Genomic DNA, 22,119 nt, shown 5'->3' with positions numbered 1-22,119 from the left:
AGATGGGTCTCTGTCTTCTCCCCTCCCTGCCTCCCCCATACTTCGCCTGGTGGGCTCATCTCCACTGACCTCTTTGGGAATGCCTACTCTATCATCACCATCCTTTACCTGGTTTCCCCCAGTCAGTCTCCCCCACAACACTCTAAACCGATTGAGTATGCCTCTTAACAATGCCACCAAATTCTAATCAACATTAAATTCTACTGCTTTCTTGTAAATCTCTTTCAGCCAAATTCTAGTGTTCATCCCACCTCTTTCTTTTTTTTATAGGCCTTGCCACTGAAATCCTTGGAAATTAGGTGGTGGAGCCTGCCAGAGTACTTATTTAATGTACTGGATGCCTGACCTGCCACCCCGTGGCAAAGTGTGGATCCCAATAGGGGCCCAACAGTTAAATGGTCAGAGAAACAAGAGAACGTAACACTACACAACAAGCCACTCCCCCACACAATTTTTAAATCTCTGGCCTCCACACGAGTTCTGTGTCACTTACAAAGAATACAACACGAAGATGGGGGAAACCCTTGGTGCCGTCAGACAACTAACACATTTTACACTTTACTTGGAAATCGTTGAGCACAATGACTGGATCGAACTGCTAGATTTCAACGAGCTGCTTACTTCAATTGCTCTTATGCCTATTCCTGACATACTTTTGGCAATACTGTGCGTGCGTGCGTGCAAATTATCATAAAACACAATAATATTAAGCAAAAAAATAAAATAAAATTCGAAATTATTACAAGTAATAAAAGAATTATGTTAATGGGGAAAAACAGACAAAAAGTTCCTGTTCAACTACAAATCCAAGCTGGAGGTGGGAAATGAGCAATTTTATAAATTGGCTTTCTGGACACTAATATAGTGGGCAGGATTGCATCATCCATTATACGCTTGTCCATATCATGCTACTTAATAACCATGGAACAGTAGAGTGGTGCAAAAAGTGCTTTCGCAATCAAGGCTTTTTACAAAAACAACAACAGTTATGCGGCCACTCAAGGTTTATTTTGCATTCACTTTAAACTTAAAACTAAAAGTCTTGTACCATCTATTCATGCCATTAAAACATGAGTAATTAATTTTGAAGAAACTGGTTCTGCTCTCAAAAAGGAGCCCCTGGGTGGAATAAGCAGAAAACATCATAATTATCAGGACCACTCGCTGTTTTGTTTTGTTATTTGGTTTTTAGGAGCATTAGCAACTAAGGCCATATTGCTCTGGGGATATGCGGTGGTCATTCCCTGACCTTTCCGCATCCTCTGTATTTGGTGGTCAAGGGTTCGAACCCCGGTCTAATCAAGAAGCGTGTGCTATGCACTGCTACTCCTGCCCACCAGGGTACGGAGGCGCCGACCATTCTCGCACAGGGTTCAAAGCACACTGCTTAGTGGTATGCAGTGTTGTTGAACTCATCCAATAGAAGTGTATGACAAATATTGCACCAGGACTGACTTAAATTTCCATCCTTATATAGTACTGGTACTGCAAAAATAAAACCTCACAATCTCCTTACACATAAAATTCCTGATGAAACTCACTTTCATCTAAACATTTTGTGAATAAACAAAACTTTTGTTATTGGATGGAAGAAAACCCTCACAAGTTCTACCAGCAACCACTGCACTAGCTAATTAGTATTAATATTAACAGTAGCAAATGCAAGAAAGCAGGCATATAGAGAATCAGCTAAAAAAAAAAAAACATTTCACCTATCCATTCCCACCAATAGTTTGTCTAGGTCTTCTTTGAATTTATTCAAACTATCCATTTCCACAAAAATTGATGGAAGCCTGTTTCAGCAATCAACCAAACATTGGCCAAAGGCAAACTTTTGCACATCTATTCTGCAACCATCCTACCTCAATTTGAATTTATGTCCCCTCAGGTGCATAATCTGAGCAAGAAGAAGTATCCCATAAGAACGAGTTTGCTCAAGCAATTCAAAAAGTCTTAAACACCTTAATCACCTCAACTCACAGATGCCTAGTCTCCAGATGATACAATTTGCAGAACTGAAGCTTTTCTTGGTAAGAGCACCCTCTGTTCCCCTCACCAATCTCATTGCCCTTCTCTTAATATTATGGGAAACATGTGGAAGATTAGAAGAATGGCCTCCCAAGTCCCAAGATTTGTCAGCATTTGAATTTGCCACATTATGGGAAATGTCTGGAAGATTAGAAGAATGCTAGTGCAGAGAAAGAGATCATCACAGGATGCCATCTTCAAAAAAATAAATGACATGTTATGTACTTTAAGATTACACGTTATGTACTTTTACAAATACAAATTATTTAATTACTGAGTTTTTAAAATTATATTTCCCTGCCTCACTCTATAGTAAAAGAGATCAATATGATAAAAAATTTATGATAAAAAAAATCTGATCCTTACATTCTCAATGAGCTTTGTAAGATTTTCTCTTGCCATTCTCCTTCCATCATCAGATTGGGGTCTGCAACAAACATATAATTAGCCATTATACTTAAATGAAGCAAAAATCAATATGAGACTATGCATGTGTTACTACCAAATAAAACTAAGTATTAAATAAATATAAGAAACGCATCAAATAAGTAAGCAATTATTTTCAATCATCAATACTGAATCATCAATTATCAATACAAGAAACTTGGGTACGAGGTTATCCATGTGCTGGACAAGATTTTGCAGCTCCGGCAAATGCTAAGTTTTTATTTATATTTAGCCATTTTATTGACTTAATTATTACATTAAATTATTTTCTATAAGTAGCTTTCTAGTCCTAGTCAAGCTCCATGGTTTATTTTGAATTTAGATAGCGATTTTCAAGGGTTAATATACTTAGTGTCCATAGATTTTACCGTTCGTAACTTGCCGCCATTGTTATGTTGTTGTTGTTATTTTGGATTTTAGGAGCATTAGCAACTAAGGCCATATTGCTCCGGGGATATGCGGTGTCATTCCCTGACCTTTCCGCATCCTACGTATTTGGTGGTCACGGGCTCGAACCCCGGTCTAATCAAGAAGCGTGTGCTACGCACTGCTGCTCCTGCCCACCTGGCTACGGAGGCGCCCCGCCATTGTTATATGATACAGAATAGAGTAATGTATATCCTGAACTTGATAGTGTAAGGTTTAACATAAAACTAGATAGCAAAATACGTTAATAGAAATCTGAGAAATCTGTTAGCTTAGTATAGTATTATCAATTAATTAGTAAAATTTATGATTCTTATTAAATTTCATTTTTAATTAAATTGTACTTAAACAGAATCATGACCCAGACTAGAGCAGCAAAACACAAAGTAGCGGTAGTACTGTGGCTCGGGGGAGAACCATAGGGGGTGTTTCTCCAATGCATCACAGTCCAAAAAAATGTGCAAAATGTGAAATGTTTGCAGACCTTTCTAGAACAGGCCTGATCTAGCCAAGGAGGATGTCTTTGTGTGTGTGCTAGGTGCAGAAACTGTGAAAAAATTAGGAGCCAACTCGGCATTCTGATGGGGATCTATGAGAATTTGAGGTGTAACATAGATACCCTTGAAGAAATTAATATGAGAGCTCATCATGATCTCAGCTGCCCAACTCAATGCCAGAACTCACTCCTATGCATCAAGCAACACAGGAGCAATCTGCAAGGCAGAATGCACTAGTCCCACAGGAGCTAGTTATTGTCTGTGACTATTGTCAGGGAGACAGGTAATATATTATGCAAAAAGAATAGGTGGAACAGGACCAGGGTATGTCTGCAAGGGGCAAAAGCTGATGACATTGTAGAGCAGATATCATCTTTCAAGGGCACAAAATGTGGTATTATTGTACATATTGGCACTAATCAGTGTTCTCCCCAGGACCTATTGAATTGGCGCACCGCCCAGCTAAAATTTAAATGATTCTCGAAGTATCATATGGTACTGATCTCAATCAATATCAATTCAAACATACTATGCGATCGAGGTCAATGCGACAGGAGTGGATGCCAATCCAGCTGGAATTGTGATTGGATGCTGAAAGATCGAGAGAACTTAGCTTTCCAGTATGTAACCTACCTACACAGTTAGCATTAGGTGAGGCATATGATGCAAGAGAGCAAGATAATATAGCATCAGCCAGGAAAAAAAACCTTCCCATTCACCCATCCGGTAACTCCAAGTGTTTGTCTAGTTCAGCCTTAAACTTATTTAACCTATTAACTTCCACAACAACAGATAGAAGTCTGTTCCAACAACAAACCTGCTGGCTAAAAGAAAAAACTTGTGCACACCGATTCTACAACTGTCTTTCCTCGATTTGAATCTATGCTCCCACAGGTTCTTAATCTGAGCAAGAAGAAGTATCCCATCAGCACTGAGCCTGCTCAAACCATTCAAGGCCTTATACACCTCAATTAGATCACCTCGCAGGTGCCTCATCTCCAGATGCTGCAACTTGCAGAACTTAAGCCTCTCTTCGTAAGAGTACCCCTTTGTTCCTCTCACCAACCTTGATGCCCTTCTCTGTACTCATTCTAGCAACTCTACATCCTTCCTAAAATGAAGCCTCCAGATCTGTACACATTATTCAAGGTGTGGCCTGACCATTGTCTTATACAAAGGGATAATAATCACCACCTTGTCTCTGCTAGAAAAATTATTATATATCATTCACAAAACTCCATGACTGCTCTGGCACTGCTCAGAGAACTCCATATCTGCCCATCTGCACTGCTCAGAGAACTTCATATCCGACTGCACAATTATTCCCAGCTCATTTTCATTCTCCAGCTCCCTGAGTGTAGTATCATGCAGTTGGTACGTTTCTCTTGGGTTACTGCAACCCATATGCAGTACTTTGCATTTGTCAATGTTAAACTTTAATTGCCACTTCTCAGCCCATCTGCCTAACTTTTCTGGATCCTGTTGCTGTAGCATACTGACTTTACTGTCATTAACAACTCTGCCAACCTTTGTGTCATCTGCAAACTTGGACATTAAGCTTGCTATACATTTATTGATATCATTCATATAGACAAAACAATAATGGGCCCAGCGCCAAACCCTGGGGGACTGGGAACTCCACTAATAACATTAGTCCACACAGAGCAGTGTCCATTTATTACCACTCTCTGCTGTCTCCCACTCATTCATCCCTTTATCCATTGCAGCAACTTGCCCTTAATGACACCCTACCCACAATTTGTAAAGCAGTCTTCCATGTGCAACAGTATCAAAATTCCAATATATCATTCAGAAAACTCCATGACCTGCTCTGGCAGCCCGTCTGCACTGCTCAGAGAACTTCATATCTGACTGCACAATTATCTCCAGTTCTTTTTCATTCTCCACCTCCCTGAGTGTAGTACCATGCAGTTGGTACATGACAGAGAGTGGTAATCAATGTTCAGCATGGACTAACGTTATTAGTGGAGTCCCTCAGGGTTCAGCGTTGGGTCCATTGTTGTTTTCTGTATTTATAAATGATATTGATGATGGCATATCAGGCTTAATGTCCAAGTTTGCAGATGATACGAAGGTTGGGAGGGTTGTTAAGGGCACTAATGACAGTACGCTGCTGCAACAGGATCTAGAAAAGTTGAGCAGATGGGCTGATAGGTGGCAAATGAAGTTAACATTCACAAATGTAAAGTTCTACATATGGGAAGCAGTAACCCTAGAGTAACGTATCAACTTTGTGGTACTACACTAACAGTGGTAGAGAATGAGAAGGACCCTGGGGGTAATTGTGCAGGCAGATATGAAGTTTTCTTTGCAGTGCAGAGAGTCTGCAAGAGTAGCTCACGGTGTCTTGTCAATGATATGCAGGAATTTTTCTAGCAGGGATAAGGAGGTGATTATCCCCTTGTATAAGGCAATGGTCAGGCCACACCTTGAGTACTGTATACAGGTCTGGAGGCCTTATTTTAATAAGGATGTAGAGCCGTTGGAACGAGTACAGAGAAGGGCAACAATATTAGTGAATGGAATGAAGGGTTGCTCGTATGAAGGAAAGCTTAAGTTTTGCAGATTACAGTGTCTGGAGACTAGGCACCTGCGAGGTGATCTGATAGAGGTGTATAAAGCCTTGAATGGTTTGAGCATGCTCAATACTAATGGGATTCTTCCTCATGCTCATAATAATCACCTGAAAGGGCACAAATTCATATTGAGGAAAGACAGTTGTAGTATAGATGTGCGGAAGTTTGCCTTTAGCCAGCGGGTAGTTGATTGGTGGAACAGACTTCCATCTTTTGTTGTGGAAGTTGATAATCTAAATAAATTTAAGGCTGAGCTGGACAGGTATTTGGAACAAATGGAGGGGTGAAATGGGAGCGGTTTTGTTTTTGATTTCCTGAAATCCAAGTATATGATCTATCAAAATTATTTTTTGAATCCATTTCCTTTGTAACCACATCGAATCCAATCAAATTGGTATCCAATTTGATTGGATTCGATGTATCCAATCAAATTGGTTAGTCAAGACTTCCCCTTAACAAACCCATGCTGTGTCTGAACTATTACTGCAATCTTGTTTAGGTGATCCTGTATTACTTCTTTAACCAGTGACTCCATTATTTTCCCTGGAACAGAAGTTAAACTAACAGGTCTATAATTATTTGTGTCACCCTTTAAACCCCTTTTGTGAATTGGGGATACATTTGCACATCTCCAGTCCATGGAGACCACCCCTGAATCTAAGGATGCTCTCATAACTATGGCTAAGAGTTTGTCAAATTCCCTCACTGACTTCTTCAATATAACTGGATAGATTCCATCTGCCCCAGGTGACTGTTGGTCAACAATTTCTCTTCCACTTTGCTCTTTGTTATTACAAAAAATTTAGCCCCTGTTAGAGTTTAGTAAACTTATGTCCTTCCCTTCCTTACAGAATTCCTCATGTGTGAACGTAGATGCAAAATACTCATTCAGTTTGTCAGCTATCTGAGCAGGATCACCAACAGTCAAACCACCAACATCAAGTGGGCCATTCTGCTTCAATTGATTATCAGTAGTGATTCTTCATGCATTAAGAATCTGCAGGTAAATGAACCACTAGGTGGCAGTGATCACAGTGCACTGAAGTGGGATTTACTCAAAGAGGTAACTACCATTAGGGGTAAAGGGAAGGGTTATTGCTTTCGTAAAGGCGACTACGATGGACTGAGACAGTATTTAAATTCTATACAGTGGGACCAACTGATGATGTTACCAACAGCAAATTCAAAATGGGAAGCATTCAAAGAACTTATCTTGGAAGCTACTAGGCTTTACATACCAACTAAGAAATATTGTTCAAGGTTTAGGCCTAAGTGGATGTCAGATGAACTAATGAGACATATGGCAGAGAAGAAAAATGCATGGGATACATACAAATTAACACGTTACACAGAAGCCTATGATAGATACAAGTTGATCTGTAACCAAGTTACAAAGGAGGTTAGGCAGGCGAAGGCAGATTACGAGAAATCTTTGGCAAGGGATGCAAAGAAAAACAGCAAAGAGTTCTTTACTTATGTAAACTCTAGAAGGAAGGGGATGAATCAGATTGGTCCACTTGATATCGATGGGTCAACTGTCGATGATCCTGCTCAGGTAGCTAACAAACTGAATGAATATTTTGCATCGACATTCACACATGAGGAGTTATTCAGCGAGGGGAATGCCAGAGGCGTATTCAACTCTGGCAGTAAGCTAGAAAATCTTGTAATAACTGAGAGTAAAGTGGAGGAGAAATTGTTGAAGATAAATACAAGAAAGGCACCTGGGGTGGATGGGGTCTATCCAGTTATATTAAAGGACGCAGCAAAGGAAGTAAGCAAACCCTTAGCCATAATTATGAGAGCTTCCTTGGACTCAGGGGAAGTACCCATGGACTGGAGATGTGCAAATGTGACCCCAATTCACAAAGGAGGATCAAAGGGCGACACAAGTAATTATAGACCTGTTAGTTTAACTTCTGTTCCTGGAAAATTAATGGAGGCACTGGTTAAAGAAGCACTGCAGGATCATCTAGACAAGACTTCAGTTATAGCTCAGACACAGCATGGTTTTGTTAAGGGGAAGTCTTGCCTGACCAATTTGATTGGATACTATGATGCAGTCACAAAAGAACTGGATGCAGGGAATAACTTTGATATTATATACTTGAATCTTAGAAAGGCTTTTGATACTGTTGCACATGGAAGACTGCTGCACAAATTGGAGCAGTGTGGCATTGGAGGCAAATTGCTGCTATGGATAAAGGGGTGGTTGAGGGGGAGAAGACAGAGTGGTAATCAATGGACACTGCTCATCGTGGACTAATGTTATTAGTGGAGTCCCTCAGGGTTCAGTATTGGGTCCATTATTGTTTTCTGTATTTATAAATGATATTGATGATGGTATATCAAGCTTAATGTCCAAGTTTGCAGACGATACGAAGGTTGGCAGGGTTATCAAGGACACTACTGACACTATGCTACTGCAACAGGATCTGGAAAGGTTGAGCATATGGGCTGAGAGGTGGCAAATGAAGTTTAACATTGACAAATGTAAAGTACTACATATGGGAAACAGCAACCCCAGAGCAACATATCAACTCTGTGGTACTACACTGACAGTGGTAGAGAATGAAAGGGACCTGGGGGTGGTTGTGCAGGCAGATATGAAGTTTTCTGAGCAGTGCAGACGGGCTGCAAGAGTAGCTCATGGTGTATTGTAGATGATATATAGGAATTTTTCTAGCAGGGATAAGGAGGTGATTATTCCCTTGTATAAGGCAATGGTCAGACCGCACCTAGAGTACTGTATACAGGTCTGGAGGCCTCATTTCAAGAAGGATGTAGAGATGCTGGAACGAGAACAGAGAAGGGCAACAAGATTAGTGAATGGAACAAAGGGGTGCTCTTACGAAGAAAGGCTTACGTTTTGCAAATTACAGTGTCTGGAGACTAGGCACCGGCGAGGTGATCTGATAGAGGTGTATAAAGCCTTGAATGGTTTGAGCATGCTCAATGCTGATGGGATTCTTCCTCTTGCTCAGAATAATCACCTGAGAGGGCATAAATTCAAATTGAGGAAAGACAGATGTAGGATAGACGTGAGGAAATTTGCCTTTAGCCAGCGGGTGGTTGGTTGCTGGAATAGACTTCCATCCCTAGTCGTGGAAGTTGATAGCCTAAATAAGTTTAAGGCTCAGCTGGACAGGTATTTCGAATGAACAGAGGGGTGAAGTGGAAGTGGTTATTTTTTATTTATTTACTTATTTATTTATTTTTTATTTTTTTTTTTTTGGCTGATGCTGCATAAGCTTGCTTTCTTGCATCAAATGCCTCTACTAATGCTAATCCCCTTCCTTCTAGAGTTTACATAAGTAAAGAAGCCTTTATTACACAAGTAAAGGATTTATAAGACCTCCCACTATTCGACCATCATGCTGATGTCATGCAGCCAATGCATAGTTTGACACTGCGAATCCAGATTACTGAGAATAATGTTGTGTGCTTTGTGATGAGCTGTCAGATGCCAGTTGATTCATGGCATTGATGTGTTTGTTGAATTCTGTGATTCACAGGGTCAACTCAGATTCACTTTTGTTATTCAAACCTTTCGGACACTTTCTGAGTTGGCTCAGTGTATCGAATCACTCACCCTGCAGCCATCTTCGGCAAGCTGAGTACAGCAAAATTTGCTGGGTTACATTCCTGCAGCCATCACATAGTTTGATTCTGCGAATCCAGATTACCAAGAATATTTTCGTATGCTTTATATGTTGAGTTATCAGATGCCAGTCGGTTGACCGCATTGATATGTTGGTTGAATTCTGTGATTCACAGGGTCAACTCAGATTCACTTTCTGAGTTGACTCAGTCTATCGACTCACTCACTCTGCAGTCATATCTACGGCAAGCTGAGTACAGTAAACAGGAACGTAACCCCACTATTTGCAGGGTTACGTTCCTGAGAAATGGAGTGAATAGAGTTATGAAGCCCACAGCAATAAAAGAGTTCCGTTCCAAAGTATCAAATATATATGAAAAATTAATCTAAAATTTTGTCTATAAGAAGAAGAAGAAGAATTCTTTATTATATACAGAAAGCACATTGCTGTATACAACTCCCTTCACGGCTACAAGCCAGGGGTTTACATAAAAGAAATCATATAATACAATAAACACAAAAAAAACAAAGAGCATTATGACTCCTGAAAAGTTTGTACACTGGGATGATGGATTCAGGGCAGTGATGAATAGGTCTCCGGGAGCAGGGTCTACTGTCCTCTAACGTGGTCCTGGGAAGGAAGTCGACCGAGTACTTTCTGCCTATATTCCTTGTCGACTGCGAATTTGTAGAGGTTGCCGTCCAAGGACTGTATGTCTTGCAGCATTTGCACGGGTAGGAACCGCTCAGTTAGCTTTAACCGGTTTGGAGTGGCCTGTAGGATTGGATTAGCCCTAAGGCTTGGGACAGGGATCCTCCATCCACAGTTAGCCCAGAAATCTGGCACTGAAATAATGCCGACCATCATTTTGATGGCAAAGACGAGTCTTCTCTCGTGAATGATAGCAGGAAGACGTCTCATGTTGAGAGCTGCCGCCATCTGGGTGGTCCTTGGTGTAGAGGGAAGCCGAAATTTCCATATGGCCCACTTCAGTAGCCAGAATTCCCCCGCGAAAATCCGTCTAAGATGGGTCGTAGCAGTTGAGGTCCAGACTTCGGCGCCATACAATATTACCGGATAAACACATGTCTTAATATATCTGCACCCCACAGCCTGGTCATGGACGTGCATTAGTATTATGTATGTATTAGTATTAGTACTATGTATGTATTATTATAGTGAAATACAAGCATAACATATTGAAATGAATATAAGAAACAATTTAATATTAAATGTAACATTTATTAGAAATTTCAAACAAATCTTTCAAAAACATGGCATTCTTTTCCAAAACAACCCAGTTTTGTCTGCATTGAACATCTGTTTGGGAACATATCCTTTTTCCGTAATTAATTTTTTTTAATACAGTCGAGAAACTTTCTGCAGCCACAAAATTCGGTGATGCAGACTAGCCTACAAGTTTCACGTTATGAAGGCCATATCAATTTTTAAACCTTTCAAACCAGCCTTTGCTAGCTAAAAAACTTATCCCGAGAGTGTTTCGCTAAAGTGTTGATAAATGTGTTTTGCCTTTTCACGAATGATGAGTGAACTTAATGGAATTTTATTTTGAGTTCGGTCTTCTATCCACAGATTTAAAGCCTTTTCCATTTTTTCTAATTTAACATCACGAGTTACAGAGCAAATTTTTTAAGCAATTAGTGCATTTTCACAGACACTAGGGCAGATTTTTTCTTCCGATTTCTTGACTGATCATACTGTTGACTCATTGATTTTATAATGTTTTGCCACTGACGTAACAATTTCACCATTAGAAATTTTGTCTAATAACTCAATTTTATTCACTAATGTCATCACCTTCTTTGATCTTTTCACTATTCCCTTGTTATTTGTAGTCATATTTTCGTAGGGGTTAGAAAAGAACTTTTACACAATAAAGTCACTTTCTTTTAACCGTTAACACACTCGAAAAAGTCTGTTTACACTAACACACTGCAAAATGGTAGATTTTTCACTTTTGTAAGCATATCAATTAAAAGCAAACAACGAAACCTCCCATGAAAAACGCATAACACATATACTGAACAAGGATTAGCAGGAAGCATCTGTGCTAGCAATTGTGTCACCCCTCTCCCTCACCCACTGAGCACTGCTTTGACTGGGAAAGATAATTTTTGCCATGCCCATATGTTTTATGGTAGAAAATGTTCACAGCACTTTAAAATTCACATTTTTTTAGGTTTAATTCTATATTAAATCAGCGACAGTGAATACAGGAATACAGATACCGCAAATAGCAGGGGTTTACTGTAATATAATTTCGCAAGCTAGTACACCACGTTAAATTCTCTGAACTGTTAGATGCACTGTTTGTCTTGGTCTTCTTCCAGTCATATAGTTCCCAGAGGAGCTGATGTGGCCACCAACAAATTCCTCCAACTGCATCGATCATGTGCTATACAAGCAGCATCGGAAAATGTCAAGCCCAAAAGTTCACTGATCCCATTCCTTCCACCTAGTTGCAAGTCTTCCTTTACAGAAGGTTTTGGAGTTGGTTTTGTTATGGTCTCTATGGCATCAGATAATGTGGTGGTATGCCATTGCCTACCACATGGCCGATTTTGAAAGGGTCCAGCTTTAATCATAGCAAGAGTCATCATACATCCCACAAGATGCTCTTGAAGAGAAAAAGTGACTACAGCAGAGCTCCACTTAGTGTAAAAGGCTGATTACAACTGGTTTTCACCTGTTTCCAGAGGGTGTCTATGTATATAAATGGATATATATATTATGGATATAAGCTAAATTAAAATAGGATATTAGCATTAGCATTAGTAGAGGCATTTGATGCAAGAAAGCAAGCTTATGCAGCATCAGCCAAAAAAAAAAAAAAAAAAAACCCACTTCCACTTCACCCCTCTGTTCGTTCAAAATACCTGTCCAGCTGAGCCTTAAACTTATTTAGGCTATTAACCTCCACCACAAGGGATGGCAATCTGTTCCACCAACCAACCACCCGCTGGCTAAAGGCAAATTTCCGCACGTCTATCCTACATCTGTCTTTCCTCAATTTGAATTTATGCCCTCTCAGGTGATTTTTCTGAGCTAGAGGAAGAATCCCATCAGCATTGAGCATGCTTAAACCATTCAAGGCTTTATACACCTCTATCAGATCACCTCGCTGGTGCCTAGTCTCCAGACACTGTAATTTGCAAAACTTAAGCCTTTCTTCGTAAGAGCACCCCTTTGTTCCATTCACTAATCTCGTTGCCCTTCTCTGTACTCGTTCCAGCAGCTCTACGTCCTTCTTGAAATGAGGCCTCCAGACCTGTATACAGTACTCTAGGTGTGGCCTGACCATTGCCTTATACAATGGAATAATCACCTCCTTATCCCTGCTGGAAAAATTCCTGTATATCATTGACAATACTCCATGAGCTACTCTTGCAGCCCGTCTGCACTGCTCAGAGAACTTCATATCTGCCTGCACAATCACCCCCAAGTCCCTTTCATTCTCTACCACTGTCAGTGTAGTACCACAGAGTTGATACGTTGCTCTGGGGTTGCTGTTTCCCATGTGTAGTACTTTACATTTGTCAATGTTAAACTTCATTTGCCACCTCTCAGCCCATCTGCTCAACCTTTCCAGATCCTGTTGCAGCAGCATAGTGTCAGTAGTGTCCTTGACAACCCTGCCAACCTTTGTATCATCTGCAAACTTGGACATTAAGCTTGATATACCATCATCAATATCATTTATAAATACAGAAAACAATAATGGACCCAACACTGAGCCCTGAGGGACTCCACTAATAACATTAGTCCACGATGAGCAGTGTCCATTGATTACCACTCTCTGTCTTCTCCCCCTCAACCACCCCTTTATCCATAGCAGCAATTTGCCTCCAATGCCACACTGCTCCAATTTGTGCAGCAGTCTTCCATGTGCAACAGTATCAAAAGCCTTTCTAAGATCCAAGTATATAATATCAAAGTTATTCCCTGCATCCAGTTCTTTTGTGACTGCATCATAGTATCCAATCAAGTTGGTCAGGCAAGACTTCCCCTTAACAAAACCATGCTGTGTCTGAGCTATAACTGAAGTCTTGTCTAAATGATCCTGCAGTGCTTCTTTAACCAGTGCCTCCATTAATTTTCCTGGAACAGAAGTTAAGCTCACAGGTCTATAATTACTTGTGTCAGCCTTTGATCCTCCTTTGTGAATTGGGGTCACATTTGCACATTTCCAGTCTATGGGTACCTCCCCTGAGTCCAAGGAAGCTCTCATAATTATGGCTAAGGGTTTGCTTACTTCCTTTGCTGCCTCCTTTAATATAACTGGATAGATCCCATCCACCCCGGGTGCCTTTCTTGTGTTTATCTTCAACAGTTTCTCCTCCACTTTACTCCCAGTTATTTCAAGATTCTGTAGCTTACTGCTAGAGTTGAATACACCTCTGGCATTCCCCTTGCTGAATAACTCCTCATGTGTGAATGTCGATGCAAAATATTCATTTAGTTTGTTAGCTACCTGAGCAGGATCATCAACAGTTGACCCATCAATATCAAGTGGACCAATCTGATTCATCCCCTTCCTTCTAGAGTTTACATAAGTAAAGAACTCTTTGCTGTTTTTCTTTGCATCCCTTGCCAAGGATTTCTCGTAATCTGCCTTCGCCTGCCTAACCTCCTTTGTAACTTGGTTGCATATCAACTTGTATCCATCATAGGCTTCTGTGTCATGTGTTAATTTGTAAGTATCCCATGCATTTTTCTTCTCTGCCATATGCCTCATTAGTTCATCTGACATCCATTTTGGCCTAAACCTTGAACAATATTTCTTAGTTGGTATGTAAAGCCTAGTAGCTTCCAAGATAAGTTCTTTGAATGCTTCCCATTTTGAATTTGCTGTTGGTAACATCATCAGTTGGTCCCACTGTATAGAATTTAAATACTGTCTCAGTCCATCGTAGTCGCCTTTACGGAAGCAATAACCCTTCCCTTTACCCCTAATGGTAGTTACCTCTTTCAGTAAATCCCACTTCAGCACACTGTGATCACTGCCACCTAGTGGTTCATTTATCTGCAGATTCTTAATGCATGAAGAATCACTGCTGATAATCAAATCAAGAGTATTACTCTCTCTAGTTGCCTCCCGAACATGCTGATGTAGAAAACAATCATCCAATAAATCCACAAAAGCCCTGCTAGTGTGTGAGTAACCAGCCCCCAAATTCCAGTCAATATCTGGGAAATTAAAATCTCCCATTATAAGACTCTCTGATTTACTGGCCCACTCTATTTCCCTGTACAGTTCCTTATTATACTGATCAGAGTCATTAGGCCTATAGCACACTCCTACTCTCAATTTTGATCTCCCAATGCTTATGTCACACCAAACTGACTCAACACTGCACTGTCCAGCGATGTCGACTGGCTTCACTTCCTTAGTTTTTATGTGTTTCTTAACTAATAGCATAACCCCTCCCCCCTTCCTATCCTGTCTATCCTTTCTGTAGACGTTGTACTCCCCAAATTGCAGTTCTGCATCCCTTATATCTGTGTGACACCACGTCTCTGATATCCCAACAATATCTGCCTTTGATGTTTTGAGCAATACCTCAAATTCATCAAATTTATTTACTAAACTCCTAGCATTGGTGTACACGCAAGTATACCTGCACCTGTTTCTACTCTTAGCTACCCTAACACAACCCATGTGTTTACTTGTACCGCAATGGCTCCCAGCAGTCTCTGAAATATCATGCATCTTGTTTTTCAGGCTTCTGCTCATTCTAATAGAAGCAGTGCAAGAATCTCTTTCACCTCTGCCAGTGGCTACTGTCAATCTATTGGTCTTTGTCTCCCCCCAAGCTAGCAGTTTTCCGACCCACCTAACACTGCCTCGATAGCATCAGCAAATATTCTTGCACCCTTTCTATTTAAGTGTATCCCATCCCTGTAGAAGCAATCTCTCCTGTTAACAAGTACAGTCCAGGCTGAAAAAAATTCTACCCCTTGAGCCTTGCACAATCTTTCCAGGGCCGAATTGATAGACAAGGCTCTCATCATATACTCCCTCCTATCGTGTCTGGGCAGAATTGCAGACACTTTCAAATATTTGTCAGTAGCATGGCAAACCAGTAGAGTGAAAAAGAACTTTTTCACTCTACTGAATAAAACAGAAAGCCTAGAGCACTAGGCTTTCTGTTTTATTATTTTTTGCTGCATAAGGCCCACTGCTATGCAAATCTATTGCATCGGTGGTCTGATCTTAGTATCATTCCGTCATTGCATGGATTTGTTTAGCATTCAAAATGCAATAATTCTCTGACTATTATTGGTCTCGTGGTCCTCTGTCAAGATGGGGCATAATGGTCAGTCTATTTTATTTTATTTAATTTTATTAAGTGGTCATGTAATGTTGTTAGTCTTATGTTTCCACTTTAGTGAGATTTCACGTAATTCGGAAACAGGTTCCTTGGGGGGGGGGGGGCGCTGCTAAATTTCTTTTAATTGGCTTAATTTTCTAAATTATTTTAGGAACATTGCTTTAACACTACCCTCTTCTTTTTTATCCCCCCATATATATTTTTCTGTTATTGTTATGTTATTTGGTTAAGTTCTTTTTCACTCTACTGATTTGTCATGCTACTAGCAAATATCCTATTTTAATTTAGCTTATTATACGCAACATGTAGTGGATTGTGCTTTTCTGCTGTCACTGATGTTAGCTTTCCTACTATTTTTTCTTTTTTTTTTTTCTTATTTATTTTTAATATATATCTCTCTATTTAATTTTTGGAATTATTGGATTATGGATATGATATATATCCATATAATATATGGATATATATATATTATATCTTCAGTCAATGAATTTATTCATAAGGTGATGCTATTATCCCTCTTCTTCCTTCTTCGATGTCTAATTAATGTCCAATATTTCCAATTAATTATGTCAAATATATTTTAAAATAATTTTCTCCAAAACCATAAAGCATGCAACGTTTCCTTACCATAAAAATATTTTCATGCTGATTTGCACAGTGTTAACCCCCAATGAATACATTTCTTACGTTTTAAAATATTCGTTCCTGTACTTCAAATTTACCTTTCATATAACATTAACCGCTACATAATCTTCTGTATTCTTCGAATGCACTAACCACTAAACTGTTATTTTAATCTTAGAGGCTAAATATTTACCACACAGATATAAAATATATGTGTAATGAATCCTCTGTACCTCTTCTTCTGTATGGTAAGATGTATTTACCATACCTCATTGGTCTCCATATAGGAGTGCAAATATAATAATATATACAGGCTGACCTCAATTAATTCGTCCCCCGAGCACATTGCACAAAACAGAAGCACGTTAATCGAATATAATAATCAATAGGGAAAATTATAATTGGTCCTTGACCTTTAGAGGAATGTCCATAAAGAATTTTAAAAATACCTTTTAAATAACTTTTTAACTGTATACCATGTAAAAGATAATGAAAATAATTATGGAATTAAATGTTTATTACATGAAACAGCAGTTCCCAAACTGTGCGCCACGGAATATTTTAAATTTGAAGGAAACACGATATTCTACATCTGTCGGACACCGTGCGAACTACTAGCTCAAAGTAATTCGCCTTTTCAACATTTCGTATTAAGTTGTTTGGACCTAACTACTTCATAAGCGGAACTGTTAGGTATTTCTTTTGGTCTAGGTGCACCGTCAAAAAATTACTGAGACACTAAGGACACTGTGAACCAAGAAAGTTTTGGAACCTCTTACATAAAATACACAACAAAGAAACAATTTGTTAAGGAAATATTTGAATAAAGTCGTTTGAACAGTATTGACTTTCTCTTTTTATCAATCAATTTCCGATAGCCAACAACAATCTTCTCTGGGCCTTGGTGAAATAAATATTGCAGAGAACCTCAAACCTTTTGTTTGCAGTTCTCTGGGATACAAAATATTTCATCTAGTATTTTACCGTTATCTCCTTTGCGGTAACATTTTTATCTGGCTCATTTAAAAATTAGAATTTTTAAATATAAGTCTGCATTGACTTTATTAGCGGGAGACAAACAAGTAACACGTCTTCTTCCAATGGTTGAGGAAATACATTCAGGCGGGCAAACGTTTGTTTATTGGCCGTCCAACACGCGGTAAGCTTAATGCATGATTAAAATCTTTTTCAACTATCACGTAAAAAAAAAAAAGATCGCATTAACTGGAAATTTGCATTGTGTAAAGTGAAAAGTGGTATAATTTTTTTCAAATAGTGGTAACTGAAAAACAAGTTAAATGAATTGGCGTTATGCGAGGCCTAGCTGTATTGCAATAAAATAAAAACCCATAATGAGTAAGAAGTTAAACAAGAAAACATTTAAATTTAAACATTTTTCATTTTTTTTTATATTGAATTCTAATAAAATTGTTTTCTTTAAATTTGTTATTAAAACATTCTACTTTTTAAATAAAAAGTACTTTATTTGTTAAATTTAGTTTATTTATGTATATACATCGGAATTTTCATTTTTTAGTTAAAAAATATAACACTAGCCAATATTAAATTTTTAAATGTTTGTTCTGGATTCCCAAACATGATAGGGTTTTTTTTTTTTTTTTGGTAGTTGTTGGCACATCGGCTTCTGTGGCCATAATGCGCCTCCCAAGGTTTTTGCAGTATCTTGATCCAAGTCCGAGGCAGGATTCGAATACGATAGTACTTAGTACTGTGCATGGGTTGGAGGTTGATAAGAAGAAAGAAGATATTTGTTGGCATTGGACTTGAACTTCTGTAGACTGTAATTTTCAGGAAATATGAATGAAGGAAGTTTGCTCCAGAAAACAGTAGTTGAATGAATAAACAAGGAAGATAAAAGGTTGGTTCTGTGAGCTTGAAGTTGGACAGTAAATGGATGTTGGCTGGTGGCAGCACATGTACGGACTATTTTGAAAGAGAGAGCGGAAATTATACAAGCCAATTCAGAAGAACAGTGCCCATGGAAGTATCTGTAGAAAAGGCAGCAGAAACAGTACATCTATGAGACAGAGAACGGAGGGACTATGTTAGAGAGGAGTCATTAATTAACCTAACTGCCCTCTTCTGAATGGAATCTAGAAGCCCGAGAGAGGTTTTGGGGGCACTACCCCAGATGTGGGAATTCCATATCTGGGTTTTTTTTTTTTTTTTTTTTTTTTTGATTTGGTAGTTGTTGGCTTCTGTGGCCATATTGCACCTCCCAAGGTTTTTGCAGTACTTTGATCCAAGCCCGAGGCGGGAATCAAAACCGCGACCTTTGGGTTGCCGGGTAGGTACTTTACCCACTCGGCTAGCCCGGTCGGCTTCCATATCTGGGGTAGTGTCCCCAGATATGGAATATTCCATGGTAGGGCAGATTTGCGATTTGTACAGAGTGAACAGCTGTTTGGAAGAAAAGTAACGCAGAGAGCAAAGGAGAAAACCAAGTTTTTTAGATGCAGAGGAAGTAATATTTGTAATGTGCTTGTGCCAAGAGATATTAGAAGTCAGGGTAATCAACAAAAGAGATATATCATTTTGCCAAGAAATCGGAGTGGCACCAAAGATAAGCATTGGAGCAAAAGAATCCTTTATGCGAGATTATAAGACAAGACTGAGTTTTAGAAGGATGGAAATCACCTAAGTTATCTTTACCCCACTGGAGAATTACCTCGAGATTGGCATTTAAGGAATTTGTGGCGCATATTCAAGAAGTTGAAGCTGATTCAGCAGGGCAAGGTCTCTCAAAATGGAAAGTGCAATGCAATGTGCTATCATGAGCAAAACTATGGAGAGGATTTCCAGTCAATGGAAAAAGGTCATTAATATACAAGAGGAAAAGAGTGGGGGAAAGAACAACCTTGGGGGACACCAGCATTAGTGGAGAAGTTAGAAGACAGAGAACCATCTACCATTGCCCTCAGATGGAAAATTGGATAACCAATTATAAAAAACAGTTGGCAAGCCGTAAGATGAAACCTTGTTTAGAAGACCTTTATGCCAAACATGATCAAAAGTCTTTGCAATGTCAACAGCAACTGCTTGTGTTTCACCGAATTTTTCCATTGAATTTGTCCATAAATGGGTAACATAAGCCAGAATATCACCAGTGGATCAACATTGACGGAATCCATACTGGCGATCGTTGATCAGATGGAAGGTTTCTAGGTAGTTTAAGAGTTGGCAGTTAATTGATTTCTCCATTACTTTAGAAAGAGTAGAAGTAATTGCGATGGGACAATAATTGGATGGAATGGATTTGTCACCCTTTTTAGGAACTGGCTGGATATGAGCAAATTTCCAAGCAGAAGGAAAAACACCTTTGGAATAAGAAAGTGAAAAAAAGGCAGCAAAGAACTGGAATAAGTTAAGGAGCATAGGTTTTGAGAACAAGTGGAGAAATACTATCAGGACCCGGAGCTTTCTTAGCATTAAGATTCGTCAAAATCCTTCTGACATCCTTTTGACAGAAGACCACAGGAGGCATTGAATGATGGGAATGGTGGGATGTGTTTTACCAAGATCATTAATACATAAGTTGGAAGAAAAATGGGATGTTAGCAGGTCAGCTTTATCCTTGGCTGAAGTGACAACAGAACCATCTAGTTTTGACAGATGGGAGCAAAGATAGGCAAAAGTTGAGGCCAATAGCGTTGGCAAGAGACCAGAATGCTCGGCTACCATTAGAGCAAGAAGCAAGTTTTCTACTCTTAGTCTGTTCAAAATCTAGTTTGCTCTGATTAATAATTGCTTTACAATTGTTTTGAGCTTTGGTGTAGCCAGAAAATGAAACTGAACAATTGGAAACAAGTCATTTACGATATGCAACATTCTTCTCTTGAACAGAATTAGCACATTTATTGGAAAACCAAGGTTTAGATAAAGGACGAGATTTTAAAGTGGAGTGTGGAATAAAGTATTCTATTCCTACAAGAATAATTTCACTGACACGATCTGAGCAAACATTGACATTAGAAGTTTGAAACAGTAATCCGACCAAGGAAAAGAAGAAAAGAAATCTTGCAGGTCATCCCATTTTGCATTCTTGTAATGCCAAACAATACTAGGTTGGGAATAGCCATGAGATAAAGGCTCCATTGGAGAAGAAACAATTACCAAGTTGTGATCTGAGGTTCCTAAAGGACCACTCACTTCGACAGTCTACTTAGAAGCGTCATTTGCGAGAAAAAGATCAAGTGTGTTGGCTGTATGGTTAGGATTGTCCAGTATTCTTGTAGGCAAATGAACAATCGGTGCAAGATCATTAGTAATTGCAAAAGCTTCAGCATCTTGACCAGCTTGATTGGTGTGACTAGAAAAACAGAAGCCAGCTGGAGTTGTGAACATTAAAATCACCAAGGAAAATTACCTCACTGTTAGGAAAGTTGGACTGGAGAAAGTCAAGTTGCAAAGAGAGGAAGTCAAAGAGCTCCAAGTGATTAGTGGATTTGGGAGAACGGTAGAGACAACGGATGAATTTGACACAATGAGGTAGAGAGATTTTAAGCCAGAGAAGATCAAAGAGAGGAGATTCCAAATTGCTAAGTCTCTGACAGGGAATATTGGAATGGACATATACACAAGTACCACCTTTGAGGCGAAAGGAATCATACAGCGAATAATCTGGGCAACTGAGATGAGCAGTAGTTGAATCAACTGATAACTGAGATTTTGTCAGAAATAGTACATAGGGTTTGGCACACTGCAAGTGGAAATGGACATCGTTGAGATTAGAACTGAGACCACTTATATTTGTGAAATGAACTAGGAAGTGTTTGGGAGGTTTAGCTTTTTTTGCAGATAAGTTTGCTCTATTAGTTTGACAATTCATGGTGTATTCAATAGTAAGAAAAAGTGGGGTGGGGGGGACATGCTGTATGAAGTAATGAAATTTTTGGATATGGTGTACAAATGGTAAGAATATACCGAGATCCTTGACATAATGTGGCCTCAACAATGCCTCCAGCATACACACTACTCGGACTCCATCCAGTCACTTGCTGTGTCTACTCTGCCAGATAGTGACTGGAATCCATCCAGACACTATCTGGCAGAGTAGAGGCAGCAAGATTGTACACTAAATGAATTATTAAGGTTTGAAAATGGCAGAAGGTTACCAAATTGTAGCAGGATACTTAATGATTTTGTAATAACTGAGAGCAAAGTGGAAGAGAAACTGTTGAAGTTAAACGTAAGAAAAGCACCTGGGGTGGATGGGATCTATCCAGTTATATTAAAGGAGGCGGCAAAGCAACTAAGCAAACCCTTAGCCATAATTATGAGAGCATCCTTGGACTCAGGGGAGGTTCCCACGGACTGGAGATGTGCAAATGTATCCCCACAAGTAATTACAGACCAGTTAGTTTAACTTCTGTTCCGGGTAAAATAATGGAGTCGCTGGTTAAAGATGCATTGCAGGATCATCTAGACAAGACTGCAGCAATAATTCAGACACAGCATGGGTTTGTTAAGGGAAAGTCTTGTCTGACAAATTTGATAGGATATTATGATGTGGTTACAAAGGAAC

The 22,119-nt window shown here is 39.3% G+C and overlaps 1 protein-coding gene across 4 annotated transcripts in view; it reads right to left on the bottom strand.

Moving 5' to 3' along the window:
• Window positions 1–22,119, bottom strand: part of LOC150087593 (uncharacterized) — a 107,943-nt gene that overhangs the window by 18,477 nt on the left and 67,347 nt on the right. For all 4 annotated transcript variants that reach the window (XM_090372156.1, XM_090372157.1, XM_090372158.1 and 1 more), the window contains one exon: window positions 2,395–2,455. In XM_090372156.1, coding sequence (XP_090228282.1) covers window positions 2,395–2,455 — 61 coding nt within the window. The remainder of the gene's footprint in view (window positions 1–2,394; window positions 2,456–22,119) is intronic.

This window comes from Mastigoproctus giganteus, chromosome 4 (genome assembly GCF_048544385.1).
Source record: "Mastigoproctus giganteus isolate SK-2022 chromosome 4, ASM4854438v1, whole genome shotgun sequence".
Taxonomy (NCBI): domain Eukaryota; kingdom Metazoa; phylum Arthropoda; class Arachnida; order Uropygi; family Thelyphonidae; genus Mastigoproctus; species Mastigoproctus giganteus.
This window is presented reverse-complemented; position numbering and strand designations above follow the sequence as displayed.